The 15,088-nt window shown below is 52.0% G+C and overlaps 2 protein-coding genes across 5 annotated transcripts in view; one reads left to right on the top strand and one right to left on the bottom strand.

Moving 5' to 3' along the window:
• Positions 1 to 724, bottom strand: part of ITPR1 (inositol 1,4,5-trisphosphate receptor type 1) — a 219,001-nt gene extending 218,277 nt beyond the window's left edge. For all 3 annotated transcript variants that reach the window (XM_059715848.1, XM_059715849.1, XM_059715850.1), the window contains exon 1: positions 651 to 724. The gene's annotated coding sequence lies outside the window, so the exon portion shown is untranslated. The remainder of the gene's footprint in view (positions 1 to 650) is intronic.
• A 12,966-nt stretch (positions 725 to 13,690) lies between these two features.
• Positions 13,691 to 15,088, top strand: part of SUMF1 (sulfatase modifying factor 1) — a 54,396-nt gene continuing 52,998 nt past the window's right edge. For both annotated transcript variants that reach the window (XM_019499802.2, XM_014604527.3), the window contains exon 1: positions 13,691 to 13,900. In XM_019499802.2, coding sequence (XP_019355347.2) covers positions 13,703 to 13,900 — 198 coding nt within the window. In that variant the 5' untranslated portion in view covers positions 13,691 to 13,702. The remainder of the gene's footprint in view (positions 13,901 to 15,088) is intronic.

Raw genomic sequence — 15,088 nt, 5'->3', positions numbered from 1 at the left:
CCACTTGACTTCAGGCAGCATTTTTTGTTTCCCCCCACCCAATCAACTAAAACGGTTTTCCAGTATACAAACGCAGTGATTTATTGGGCTGAGAAAGGGACTGCTGGATCTCCCCCAAGCTCGGCTCCTGCCTCCGCCGCGGATCCCGTCTGCCCAGGACACGGCACGTCTCTCGCCCGGGCTCCGGATCCGTGGACGGGGACTCGCAAGAATCCAACATCTCTGCCCGGGAAGCAAGTTCAGCTCACATAAACAAGCGACTTCCTCACACTCCTCCGCTCGCGCCAGCGGCCGCGCGTCCCCGTTACACGCGCCCCGTGTCATCCCACTCCTGCTTTTCCTTCCGTGTCCCCACATCTAGCCCTCGACACCCCTCGCCCTGCCAGGAGGAGCCGGACGCTTCAGCCCACGGCCGCCCGCCCGTCTCCTGCCCTCGGGCCTAGCCCACCTGTGCAGCCCGCACCTGCAGCCCAGCCCAGCCCAGCCCGAGCAGCCAGGGCCCCAGCCCCCACTGCAGCAGGGCAGCTGGACCAGCCCCAGGGACGAAGCGGCAGGAAGGAGAAGGACCAGGGGCAGCGGGCTGTGCCCAAAGCATCCCCCGGGGAGCTCTCCCCGCCACGTGCCCGCCACCGGGAGGATGCCCGTCCTACCTGCTCAGCAGCCACCCGGCGCTGCCATGCTCCCGCCCGCCCCGCGCCGCGCGCCGCCCGCACACATGCTGACTGCGCCCGCCGCCGCGCTCCGCGCCCGCTTATATGTGCGCGCCGGGCGCCTGGGTAATGTAGTCCCGCCGCGCCGCCCCGCCCCGCCCCGCCCCGCCGCACCACGGCACCCCCCACCCCATCACGTACAGCTGGCACCGGCACCAGGAGACCCCCCCCCCCCTCCAGCCGTGTCCCTCTAAGTGTAACCAGAAGTCCTCCCAGGTGTGGCTGCCACTGGCACCAGCAGACCCCCCAGCAGTGCCCCTCCAGGTATAGCTGGCACTGGCACTAGACCCCCCCCAGCAGTGCCCCCCTCCCCAAAAATAGCTGGCATTAGCACCAGAAGACAACCCAGCCATGTCCTCCAAGGTATAGTTGCGTACTGGCACCAGAAGACTCCTCAACAGTGTCCCCCCAGATGTAACCAAAAGACCCTCTCAGCAGTGTCCCCCCAGGTATCACTGGCACTGGCACTAGAAACCCCCCTCAGGAGTGCCCCCCCCCCAAAAAATAGCTGGCATTGGCACCAGAAGACAACCCAGCCATGTCCTCCAAGGTATAGCTGCGCACTGGCACCGGAAGACCCCTCAACAGTGTCCCCCCAGATGTAACCAAAAGACCCCCTCAGCAGTGTCCCCCCAGGTATCACTGGCACTGGCACCAGAAGACCCCCCCAGCAGTGTTTCCCCAAGTGCAACCAAAAGACCCCGCAGCAGTGTCCCCCCAGGTACAACCAGAGGACCCCCCAGCATTGCCCCCTCCCCGGTATAGCTGGCACTGGCACTAGACCCCCCCCCCAGCAGTGCCCCCCTCCCCAAAAATAGCTGGCATTAGCACCAGAAGACAACCCAGCCATGTCCTCCAAGGTATAGCTGCGCACTGGCACCAGAAGACTCCTCAACAGTGTCCCCCCAGATGTAACCAAAAGACCCTCTCAGCAGTGTCCCCCCAGGTATCACTGGCACTGGCACCAGAAGACCCCCCAGCAGTGTCCCCCCAGGTATAGCTGGCACTGGCACTAGAAACCCCCCTCAGGAGTGCCCCCCCCCAAAAAAAAAATAGCTGGCATTGGCACCAGAAGACAACCCAGCCATGTCCTCCAAGGTATAGCTGCACACTGGCACCAGAAGACCCCTCAACAGTGTCCCCCCAGATGTAACCAAAAGACCCCCTCAGCAGTGTCCCCCCAGGTATCGTTGGCACTGGCACCAGAAGACCCCCCCAGCAGTGTTTCCCCAAGTGCAACCAAAAGACCCCGCAGCAGTGTCCCCCCAGGTACAACCAGAGGACCCCCCAGCATTGCCCCCTCCCAGGTATAGCTGGCACTGGCACCAGAAGACCTCCCCCCAGCAGTGCCACCCCAAGTGTAACCAGAAGACCCCCCAGCAGTGCCCCCTCATGTATAGCTGGCACTGGCACTAGAAAATCCCCCCAGCAGTACCCCCCACCCCCAGAAATAGCTAACATTGGCACCACAAGACCCCCCCAGCAGTGTCTCTCCCCAGGAAAACCGGCATTGGCACCAGAAGATCCCCCCAGCTGTGTGCCTCCAGGTGTAACCAAAAGACCCCCCAGCAGTGTCTCGTCCCCCGCCCCCGCCAACCTCACCCCCAGGCGTGGCAGCCGACATTGGTACTAAAAATGTATCTATCCATCTGCGTGTGGTCCTGTGTCATGTGCGTGGGAGGGTCGGAGCGGTGGTGACGAAGCCCACAGCACCGTTGTCTGCCTGGGTGGGTTCCTGGCGTGCAGCTGGAGAGGCATCACAGCTGCCAGAGAGCTGGGCGGCAGAAAGGCGCGGTACCTGCTGGAGATGGGTGCTCTGCCATGGGGCACCATCTTGGGCAATCTTGGTCACCAGAGGATGTCCCCACCACTCCCGCATTGGTAGGAGCCAAAGGGCAATGGCTCAGGAGCAGTGCTGCAGAGGCAGCCTGCAAGGGTAACACCAGGCTTCAGACTAGCGTGGCTCGCTCTGTCTCATATGAGAAGCAGCAGCAGGGCGTTGAGGTTAGTTCCTCGGCAGGACTTCTTCAATTGGCCCAGCTCTAAGAACAAGGTCCTCGTGGTCTTTCAGCTTCCAGGGTCGTCCTTGCATCTGAAAAGCGATCTCTAGTGTTTGTGCCTCACACAGCCTTACCAGTAAATGAAGATTCTGCGGGCCAGATTGGACTGACGGGGACACCGGTATGACCACATCTTTTCCCCCTTACATCACATAGGTGGGAGCAGAATGGCCTTGGAGCTAGAGGTTATACCGTGTCTACTCCAGAAAGTGATGCAACCATCTATCTGACAGCTTACAACAGGTGCTGTGGCCCTGTCACCAGTACTGTGCATCTTTCTGCTGTGTCCTCGTTACATATAGTTTAATTGTGAAAACAATAATGCAGGTCTCACAGTGTCCGGTCCCTTCTCCCATCCCTTTCCAATGCAATGAATTGCCAGTTACTTGTGCAGTGTGGAAGCTGCTTGGGGCCAGCACCCCACAATTTTACTCTGTGTGCATTAACATGCTGTGCGTGCACAAATTTTGCTGGCTGTTGCAAGCAGTCACTGACCAGCTGAAACATTTCTAAGCAGGAGTAGCAAGCATTGTGACTCAGATGTGATCCAACAGTGGTCACATAACTTTTAGATGAGGAATGCCACAATTCTGGAGTTGTGCGCCAAGCTCAGCCCAGCTCTGTAGTTCAGAAACACCACAGTGAGAGCTGCTTGGACTGGAAAAATGGGTGGTGATTGCACTCAGGACCATGTAACCGTGGTCTGCTACTGTTCAGTGAGCAATTACTTCCAGGTTGGAAAGTCCATGCTGGTGGTTTTTAGGTGTGCAAAGCCATCCAGTGTTCCCTGGTGCATAGGGCTGTGACTGGTAACTGTGCAGGAAAAAACAGGGATTTGGAGAACTGGGATGGATACTACATGGGACTAATAGCCTGATTCTCCTGCCCTTCATGAATCTTCCCTCTCTGCACATATTCAGGAAGCTATTCAAGGTTATTCAGGTGCTGTTGGATCATTGGGAAAAGTTACTGACATTAATGCTAGTTCAGGGGTAAGCTACCCCTGACATGCATTCAAAGGCTTTTTGCTTGGCATGCATGCCTGGGGCAGACAGAGGGTGCCACGAGGGGCTGGATCCTTGTTGTGACAACGCAGCCCTGAGGTGCGCGTGCACCCATCGCCAGCAACGAGCCAAGCTGGGGCTCTGCAGACCCCAGTACAGCTGCTAGCAGCCTCCAATCGCTTCCTGCGAGCAGCCTGGGCTCTGCGGTAGGCATCAGTGGTCTGCCCAGAGCCTGGGCTGATTGTGGCAGGCAGCCAGGAGGCTGCAAGCAGCTGCACCAGGGTCCACAGAGCCCTGGTCTAACTCGTTGCCGGCAGTGTGTGCATGCACACCTCGGGGCAAATGATGGGGAAGGGGCTGGGGCTGCGCAGCCACAACAAGGATCAGGCCCCCCTCCTGGCTGCTCTGCCATCTGCCCCCAGCACGCCAACACCTTACAAATTGAGGCTGTGGGTGTTTTTGGCACTTGTCCCAAAAACATTGCCAACCCCTCTGCTAGCTGGTCAGGGAAAGTGCCTTGTGCTCATGCCTTCAGGAGCAGAGGATTTTACCAAACGATGCAAACAAAGCATTCTTCCTTCATAAGCACATTGCTATTGATAGCATTGATACTGGGGGACTTGGCAAAGCTAGTGATTTAAGGAAGGATTCAGCTGCTTTCAAAACAAGTACAGAATGGCTCTTGAATATTCTTCTGGTCTACTGGATGGACACTACCAGTGCCTCATGACTAGGCTGGTCCTCGATGAGTTAAATATTCCTAGCATCACTGTGTGTGCTGAGTACTGCACAGGAGAAGGCCTCACCAGGTAAGTGGTCTCTTGAATCTGAACCACCAAACAATCACCAAGAAAACCAAACCATCTGCATTCCCAAGGGGCAGTGGACCAGAATCCACTGGACTCATTTGGCTGATAGGGGCCTTAAGTCTTGGAGTGCGTATTTCATTTTCCTTGTTTTTTACTATGTGCAGTTTAGAAGAATGATAATGGCATGTAAACAACCACTATACAAACCTTCCATCATACCTTCTCTGTGCGGAAGGGGGCATGGTGCATCATTTCTCAATAAATCAACTGTTAAGAGTAATAAACACCTTAACTCATGCAATTAAAATGAGAAAGAAAATGGAATCATTCAGTGCAAACAAGGGCAGTCACTGCACAATCTGTGTGCTAAGAACATGAAAAAAAACATGCCAAAAGCATCTTGCCAATGCTTTTGCCAGCCGCATTATGAACGCTTTTCAAATTGCACCCTGAAGGAAAGTGCAAGCTGCTTCGGGAGCAGGGAACACTCAGAGGCTTGTGAACATTTAGCCACAGTTTTCCTTGTTCTGTACAAGCTTGGTCTGGAATGGGCAAGGATGCAGATGATGCCTGTGCCTTGCATTGCCAGTGAGTATGTCTCTGCCAACATGGCACTGACCAGGGGACGCAGAGGAGGTGTGGAGGTGGTCCATTGGCACTTTTGTCAGACAAGATCTCAGTTTGTTACTTCAGAGTTGCTTGGTGAGCTCCCTCATACCCCTCTCTGTTCATCTCCTCCTGCGTCTGCTGCTTGTTCACTCCAGAACTTCATGCAGTCTCTCTAGCTCATGGTCTTGCTACTCTCTATTCTCTCTGTCTGCAGCGCCTGTGGGATGGAAGTGTTCAGAGAACATGTCACCCCTGTGTGGGACTCTTATTTCTTCTGCAGCCTCTCAGGAGCTGTGGAGATTGTGCCTCTCAAGGACTCTCCAGCTGAGGACACTAATAAGGGGACAGAGAGAGTGTTATAGTTACAATGGTAGTAAAAAGTGGTAGTGAGAGCTCCCTATAATCTTTTCCTTTAAAAGTCTTACGGACACTATGCAGAGGGCTAGGCTTCTTTCTGGACATGTACTTTAGGACTATTGTACATCTGCACTAACAGCAGAGGTGGGCAATAATTTGGGCTGGAGGGCCACTTCAGGAGTTTTGGTGAGTTACTGGGGGCAATGGGATGCTGACCCAGTTTCGTCCCCTGGCATGGCTGTTTACACTGCCTGGTGCTCACAGATCCAGCACCCATTGCGGGGATGTGTGAGGAACAGATTGCAGCTCTGCCCTTGGTCCCAGCCCTGTGCTGTCACTGCCCCATGATCCCAGTCCCAGTCCCGTCCTGCTCTGAGATGCCGCTCTCTGCCCAAAGCCCAATCCCACCCACCTGGCTAAGCACACCCTTCCTGCAAGGGTCCCAGGCCAGTCTCCATGCAGACTTTGCCCACTGCCTGCTCCATCCAGTGCTCCAGTGGGTGCAGGGTGGACAGGCTGCATTACCTGGGCAGCAGAACTGGTTCCAGCAGCAGAGACACTGACAGTGGCAGCCAGAAGTGTGAAGGCAGAGCGAATGGCTGCCGGGAAGCCGAGTCTGGCTGCTGCGCCACCTTCACCCAGCCCTGTGGGCTATAGCTCTCAGCGTGCCTGTAAGCCATGCAAGGGGATAGGGCGGGCTGTGCTCCATGCCAGGTGGCACCTCTGTGCCTGCAGGTGGTGGGGCCAGCTGCACACACCACAGCCTGGGCTGCTTCCCGCACCTGGGCTAGACAGGGCCAAGGGACCTGCTGCAGACCAAACAGAATCGGTTGGCAGACTGGATCTGGCCCACAGGCCGGATCTTGCCCATCCTGACTTACAGTGTGTTAAATGGTGCTCTTAGATTCCCATAACATGAAAGAGAGGAGAATTGGTGGAGAGGGTCCCAGGTTATGTGTGTAGGAACGATGTACTAAATGTTGATAATATTATTGCATGCAATGGTGGCTATGGATGGGATATTACTCAGGAGCAGTGATTCTCACCCAGGGTACCCCAAGATCCTCTTACGTACGCACGCTTCACAAAATAGGAATCCATAGCGTCAGAAACATTCTGCCCTGCTGTGTGGGCTTTTGGAGTTCTTTGCAACAGAAGCATTGCTCTATTATTTTTCCACAGTCAAAAAATGAGTGAAAGCTAAAAGGTGGTATTTTCCAAGGAGGGTCCTGAATCTAAGAAGGCTAGGAACCACCGCTCTGGAGGATGAACAAGGCCAAGAGAAGATGGCAAGTTTCAGGTAGCTCAGAGTCAGCCTGAGTCAGATGGAACTGGGGGAAACATATAGCAGAGGGCAATATGAATGCATCTTATAGTAGAAGAGATAAAACCCATCCTTCCTAGAAATCTCAAGGAAATGCTTCAAGCCTAACAGATAAAAAATGTTACAGAGATTGTCTACAGGGGATAAAATGGATGTCTGAGTACAGGTGAACCAGATACTTCATAAGGAACTGAAGGGTTAAAAAGACATCTTTTTTTCCTCTTCCTCTTCTTTTACCTCTTTCTGAGCACATCATGGGAGCGATTAATTTGGGAACAGGGAACCATCTTTACATTTTGGCAATGATTTTCCTTGGGGCAGGGAGAGGAAATCTCGCTGGCAAACAGGGGACCTTCAGCTAGAAAGCCCTTCAAATACTGTAAGAATCTACTTATGTTTTCTGATGGTTCTCAGCTACACAGATCAGTCCTTTGCTCGTTCTGCGGTAACATGGCTTTCTAATATGTTACAGTTAGAAGTCTTCCTGTTGCTAATATTAGCTTATTGGATCACTAATAGATGGCTATAAATTAAAATGGCTACACTAAAAGTCTACCTTCAGGGTTTTCTGAAATCAACACACTCACCTTATCCTTCCAGCCATTGCACCATTGCACTCTGGACACTCATCAACTGGCAAGACCAAATACAGCAGATCTAGTGACTATAAAAGTTTCTTAACTGACCATAAATACATTATCCTTCACGAGTATGCCATCTATTCAGTTTGGCAGCCCTTCGAGCTTCCGTGAAAGGCTGGCTGTCCCTGCCCTTACATACTGTTTGAAGTAGCATTGGATTTCTAATTTGTTGCATCTTGAAAACAACGTATGCAGGTGGTTCTCCTTGAGGTCTCAAATCCACATTTAAAACTTGATGCAGTCACTCTGCGAGGCTACTCCATCCACTTCTAATAAAGAGCACTCAGGGTTGGCGTCTCTGAGATGGGGAGCAGGGTTCGCTCTCAATTTAGATCACACATGGCATATAACAAGGACCTAACTTCAACATAGGTGATCCAGAGGTACATGCAATGGAGGGACTGTGGAAGTGCAAGGAACAATCAGGAACTTGCAGAAGAAACATTGTAAATAGCATTACACGGAAGTGCCATTTCAGCCTTGTGCGAGGGGTATGTAGAGTGGCCATCATAGAGGACAGTCCAGCTGCCTTCTATCCTCTATTGATACAAAACCAGATGCCTTTATGTTCTCTACTTTTCTCTTGAAAAATAGAAGACATAAAGGCGTCTGGGTTTTGTATCAAGAGAGGACAGAGGACAGAGTAGCAGAAAACCAGAATGTCCTCTATGATGGCCACGCTAGGGGTATGTGTTACACTCAGTAACCTGTATATGTTGAGGCTTGAAAAAGAGGCCTGGTACAAATAACACTAGAAGTATGACTTTTACCATTACATCACTCTGCTGTCTTATATCTACTTTGAACTTGATTCTAGGCCTTCAATATCATATGGTATGTGAATTCAGGACTCATGAAAGAGGAAGGTTACTTATAATTGAAACCTTGTTTGCTGAGAACAACGCAACTTTCTCTCTGCTACCCTGCCTGCCATTAACTCTGACTTGTAAGCATCATATTAGTCATAAGAAATTAAAAAAGCAACCTCAGTGGCTCAAATACCTTCTGTTTGCTACTTTTGATTAGCTGCATCAGTAGCAGCCACGGGAGAAGTGTTCATGTAAACAGAGTTCCAGGAGGCTGCCAGGACTTTAAAGACCAAAATATCTAATCTTGCTCACTATGGCATGGTGGTCAAAATGCTCCCACCACCAGGCCCTTATCAGTGCCAGCACTCTGGTCAGTATTACCACAGCGGAAGTGAAGCAGTTATAGCCATGGTGGATAGTTGTAGGTAGGCAAGAAGGCTCAACGTCGGCATTTGGGTTCATGCAGCTGAGAGTTGTGCTTCCACTCAGCGTCTCTAGGTTTTCCATGGAAGACCTCCACCAAGACCAGCTTTGACATCCTTGTTTTTTTCCGGAATGAACAAACAGATGGACAAAAAGCTTTTCAGTTTTTAATTTCTATAGCATAAAGAAGCAAAACCAGGCTTTTACCTCTTCTCAAAGTCCCTTTAATCTGTCAAATGCTGGGAGGGCCATACACTATTGTAGGAAGTAGCCCAGTAAAGTCATTGTGACTATTCATTTAGCGAGCTACTACTCACTTTGCGTACAAGGGAGGCACCGTTAAGCTTGCAGTGGAAAAAGTTGGTTGTCTCTGAATCTGTTGAGAGCAGAGTCATTATTAATAAATGAAATCAGCAAAAAAGACCCTGGCAGCCTCAGTGCTTCAAAGCTAAAGCCAGTTTTTTTTTTTCAGAACTGAACTGTATTTTGTCCCTGTTGAATCCAGCCCTTGGAGGGAGCAGTGGCGCTCCAATCTATTCCATGGAGGTGCAGAAAAACTGCATAAAAGCATTTTGAAAACGAAGGAACGAGAACAAAGGAGCAGGATACACCACAGATACGTCCCTATTCTTAGGGTAAGAACTGGTTTGCTGGAACCCCACAATGACACTTAAATAGCGTGGTCTTAAGAAGGGGAAATTACTCAGCTGATTGTTTTAACTTCTATGGTTATCAGAATTCCTCAGTGTGCCATTTTCCTGCAATTTGCATTGGGCTGCTAATAGGGAGGAAGAGAGTGAGTTGGGGGTAATTCCTTTGCATTTTAATGGACGCAATGGGTAACAATCATTCCTGTAAATAATAAGAACGTTTATAGTTTCTGACTCCAAAAGCAGCACGCGCGGCTTTGTTTGATACTTAAATTTGTGTTCATTTGTGTGTTCTTCACTCTGTTCCTTTTTTTAAGTGCATCACAGGGCAAAAGGGACCCATGATAGATAAACTGGAAAGCATGGATATGAAGACTCCCAGCACTGTCATTTTAACGTGGAGGAAATGTTCAGGCTAGGAAATTAAATCTAGTAGGGTTCCAAATGATAAAGGCAATACAAAATTCTTCCTTCTTCTTTCAAACGACTAATGGGTCTAATCTGTTCAGATCAAGATGGTAGTAAATGTTTTCAACTGAACTCGTGAAGATTTGTTCTACTTTCCTAATCCACCCCCCCAAAAAAAAAAATCTCTCCGTGGGTTCATCCATGGATAGACAAGGATGGCTAATCAAGTCCTGAATGGGTTAGATCCTGCCTTGGAGTACCTGCCCTGCTTGCACACTGGTCTGTATGGCAATAAGGATCCAACTCCCTTTGCCTCTGAGTGAGCTAAAAGAAGCTTGGATCAATGCTACAGGAGTAAGCAGGCACCATGCACCTGCTACTCCCCCAGCTCTCTAGCGGGAAGAGAAGAAGTGGGTTGAGTCTTGGCTCTGATCTCAAAGCACTAGCCAGCACAGCTGAGCTGGCATGGAGTGGGATAGCAATTTGCTTGCTCATAGCAGGCAACAAATTACTACCTTTCCCTTACATGAAGAGGGGCAAGGAACTGTGCCTGAGATGGCTTATGAGACAGCATACCAACATGATTCCTCACATAGGGGACCTGCAGCAAGGAGCAGATGCTGTAGAGGAGGAGATAGGGTACATGTAGAGTGAGCCATCCCTGGTTGCAATGGGCAACTTGACTACTTCCTTGGCTCTAAGCCATGACTCTGAAAGGTTTTGGCTTCCTCATCCCCCATGAACAACGATGCTTAGGATCCTGGAGGCCTACATCCCCTCTTTCACCTTGGACCCTGCAACTTTCTTGCTCGACATGGCGATCTAACCCCTTCTCCCACTGAAATCAGTACGTGCTCTGCCATTGATTTCAGCAGAAACGGAGCCAGACCATTCATTGGGACTTACAGCTGTATCTTGGATGAGACTCAGAGGATAGCATTCATTATGTAGCCACTCCTCTTTAGAGCTGCTGTTTCTTAGATTTGCTTTAAAAGAAAAAAAAAAAGGGAGGTGGAAGTCTAGTCAGTCTGAGGCATGTGGTCCCAGAGCCATTCCCAGAACATTTACATTGGCAAAGAAAGCATTTCCCTAATGTAATTAATACATGTAATGATAGTGCTTAGCATTTCACAGTGATTTTTGTCCGTGTCTCTGAAAGCACTTTGCAGAGGAGCATAAGTATCATTGTTTCCAGTTGAGGTGCGGAGATAGATGCAAACTGACTCATTCAAGGCCATGTTGCAAACTAGGACCAAAGGGAGGAAGAGAACTCAGCAATCTGGCTACATGGGAGCATTCAGGAAAGCTAAGGCAAAACAGCTAACGGTGTGATGCTCACGTGGGTTAACCAGTTGCAGAGGCGGCTTTATAGCTATGGCTCCTGGAGCATGTTGTCTTTACTGTTAAAAGGCAAACTCCCCACAACCGTTTGTGCATTTTACACAGTTGCTGCTAGAGGAAAGTAACACTCAATGCATGTCCCCAGGAGATATTTGTATATTTTGCCCCACTGTTTCCAAAAGAGCTGGCAAATGAACCTATTCTCGTGAGTCCTCACATTTTCAGCATAATTACTCCAGCACCATCCTAATTTGGCTCTTCCTGTGGTCTAAACATAGTCTAATAGCGTAATTAGCCAAACATCCAGTGACCCCCAAGGCACAGCATTTGATGTCCACTAGGCCCAGAGCTAGATCACTCCCAGCTACACAGCCTCTGAATTTTCCAGTGTTTTCCCTGAGGAGTGAGAACAGGAAACAAGGAGGTTAAGGTCACAGGATTTTATTTCTGGAGAGGTGACAAAGTAGATACAAAATTTCATAAAGGACAGCTTAGATATGGCTTTCTAATAAATCCAATTAAACTGTACAGTGATGAAACGCACCCAGAGTCCAGAGCATATGGATGATGTCCAGAGGATATGATGTCCCTGCATATGGGCCGGTCCTTCTGTTTTATTTTGGTCTTGTTTATTTCAGCGCAAACAGCTATTTTTAGAAGACTGTACAACAAACCTCCAATGGCAGAGACTCCAGCAAAGAAGCTATTGCCAGATGAAAGCTGCAGCCTCGTCAGGGTGCTCGTGCCTGGCAATGAGCCTTTGCCTTCGCCTTCTCTCCTCCAGCCATTGACGCTCCCTCTGCCCGCTCATTCATCCCAAAAAATGCCCTGCCCGCGGGCCTATCAGAGGTCCAGGAAGGGAAACCAGCACTGTTAACAAGACAAGCCGTCTTGCAACATACAACACGTCTGGCATCAATCCAGATCCTGGGAATTGCACTGTTGTTTTTAATGGGTTTTGGGGTTTAACACACACCCATGCACCTGGTCAGGGACCGCAGCAGGCAGCTCAGCCGGGGCTAATCATCTAGGCCACTGGTTTCCAACCTTTTTTTATTTGCAGACCCCTAAACATTTTTCAAATGGAGGTGCAGAGTGCTGTGAATTGGAACTGTGGCTGTTCACATACTTTTGAATGATCATAGTCATGTTTTGCAGACCTCTCAGACTGCAACTCCAGGGGTCCATGGACCACAACCACTGCTTGGCAGTCACCTCCGTCTTGGGCGTGGGCATGAATGATTGGTGCCTCCTGAGACTGGGGGGGCACCATTTGTAGTCTGTGGTGAGTGGAATCCACCCGCAGACGCTGGCAGCGGTGTCAGTGGCAGGACGAAAGGATGGTGAGCAGCAAGCAGGGACTGCCCATAGATGCTGGCGGCATTGTTGGAGCTGGCAAGTGGCGAGCGGGGACCACCCACAGATGCCAGCAGTAGTGTGGGCGGCAGCGAGTGGGGACCGCCCACGGGCGCTGGCAGCAGTGTTAGCAGTGGAAGTGAGGGCTGGTGACCACTCACAGACATGGGCTGCAACTTTGGTGGCAAGGGGTGACCGCCCGCAGAAGCTGGCGTGGCTTCTGCGGCGGCCAATCTTAGCGGGGACACATCCCCCCCCCATGCATCGCCTATGGGTCTGGGGCTGATGAGCTCTGCCCCAGCTAGATGCCCAGCTGGCTCCTGGCTTCCTGTTTCCTGACCCTGCTGGCTCTGTTCTCCGTGGATCATTCCTTGTACTTGGTAACTTGGCCCCTGCCCCTAGCCTGGGTTGTTGACTCTGCCCCCAGATTTCCCTCTGCAGGGGGGCATCGGGCTGCTGGACTCGGCCTGGTTTCTGTTTGACCAGACCTCCGACGTGTGGTTCCAGGCGCGTCCCTGAGTGCCAGGCAAGCTGTGCTCCGCCGTGGCACGTGGTGGCTGGAAGATCTTGGCCCCCGGTGAGCATGGCCTAGGCTTGTCAACTCCATTTAAATCTATTGCAGGGGGCTTCATCACACGGCAGTGGCGATGCTTAGGGGGCGCACGTGGGTGCATGTGCACCCCCTGCAAAAAGTGCCGCTGACGCTGCCTGTGGGCGGTCACCGCTCGCCGCCCCCTCTCACTGCCGACACCGCCTGCGGGCAGTCCCCGATCGCCACCGCTGCGAATGGTCAGCACCGCCACTCGGCACCTGCCACCTGACACCTCCGCCATATCCCCCCAGCCTCCGGGCCACGCGGCGTTCACATCACACGCCGTAATGACATTCATGACTTTACAACAGCAAGGCAAATGCACGTGATTATTAAATTAGAAAAACCCACCACACCGCTGTATACATTGGGTTTTAATTTCACTGTAATGAATGCCCTACCATTGACCTCCTGGGTGACTCTTCGCCTCTCCTGGAGATTTACAGCCGAGTCCTGGGCAGGGAAACAGAGGCCTTGGGAAGGCGACAGGTGGTAGGGCATAACCCTCACCCCCAGGGCACGGCGGACGGGGAGGCGCACAGCGGGTGCCGGCCCTTTAAGAGCGGCGCCGGGTCAGCTGACTCCTAGTCACGTGGCTTCAACGCCAACATGGCCGCGCCCAGGGCGGCGCGGGGCTCTGTGGCTGCGGCGCTGCTGCTGCTGGGCCTGGCGCTGTGCGTGGCGGCGAGCGAGGCCGGCGGGGCCTGTGGCTGCAGCGCGGACCGGGCGGCGACGGCGACGGCAGCAGCAGCGGCAGTGCGGCGCTACTCCCCGGAGGCCAACGCGCAGCGCCCCGGGCGCGGCCAGGTGCGGATGCCCCGCGGTCTGAGGTGTCCCCCAGCGCCTCGCCTCTCCGGGACGGGAAGGGTCTGGGCGGCCTCAGGACTGGCGGGAGACGGGGACGGGCCTGCTGGTCCGCTCCATCACCGCCTAGAAGGCGGGCGGGAGTGGAGGCCCCTGAGGAAGCAGCAGTAGTTCACGTCTTGGGTCAAAAAAAGGCCGGTGATGGGAGTGATGGTCACGGGTTGGGAGAGGCAGCGGGCCCCAGGAGCCAGTGAGACTCCACCTGCAGATGTGAGTGGCCGCAGGGCTGGGAAACGGCCCTAGGGGTCACTTTGCCCCCAGCCAAAGCCTCCTTCCTGGTTGGACGCGGCGCGGAAAGGCTGAAGGAGCAACCCAGGCGGTGGGCGCGACGTCCGCTGCTGCCTAGAGTGGTAGGGGCGAGCGAAGAGCTCTTGAGCGCAGGTGGCTGCAGGTGTGTGGGGTGTCTTCCTGGCTCTGGTTCTTTATAGCCAGAAAACCGTTTCCAAATGCACCCATCTAACCATGGGATTATTTTTATTTTCTTGACGTGCTTATTGTCTGTGTGCTGTCAAACAACATAATGGTGAGGTTTTGCCTGTGAGGACGTGCGGTTGGGAAGTTTTGTGAGTTGGGTGTGTGTAGGTCAACGAAAATGCATGTTTCTGTGTCAGCAGGCTCTTAGTCATGGTCTTTTTAGGAGTAGGGAAGAGATCAGTAGTTGATGGTAGCATGTAGGCTATGTGCCTTGATTGCAATACCCAGCCACAGGTATTCATTTGGCTCAAATATTAAGGGTTCAAGAGCTCTGTAGTGACCCGATTCCTACTGAAGGTTGAGGATGTATTTCTAGCTGCTAAATGGGATTACGTGTAGTCTGGAGAGAGAGAAATGTGAACCGCTTTGATTAAAGCGGGGAAGGCGTGGCTTGCTGCTGTAATTGGGAAACAAGGGTGTCCACTTCATGAAACAGAAACTGGGTTTTGAAAGGATGACAAACAACTTATTTGCAGAGCTTAAATCTACTCGCGGACTGCACTGTGTTGGGTTGTCATCGGCTCATACAACTTTGAGTTTCCAAAACACTAGGTGTTCACGTGGGTATTTGGTGCCAAATCATCAACTGCAGAAACTTCAGTAACTCAGCTGACTTCACTGGAGCTGAGATAACATAGACTGGATCCCTAACCATTC

This window comes from Alligator mississippiensis, chromosome 12, assembly GCF_030867095.1.
Source record: "Alligator mississippiensis isolate rAllMis1 chromosome 12, rAllMis1, whole genome shotgun sequence".
NCBI classification, from domain to species: Eukaryota; Metazoa; Chordata; order Crocodylia; family Alligatoridae; genus Alligator; species Alligator mississippiensis.
Note: the sequence above shows the minus strand (reverse complement) of the source record. Positions and strands in the feature narration are given on the sequence as shown.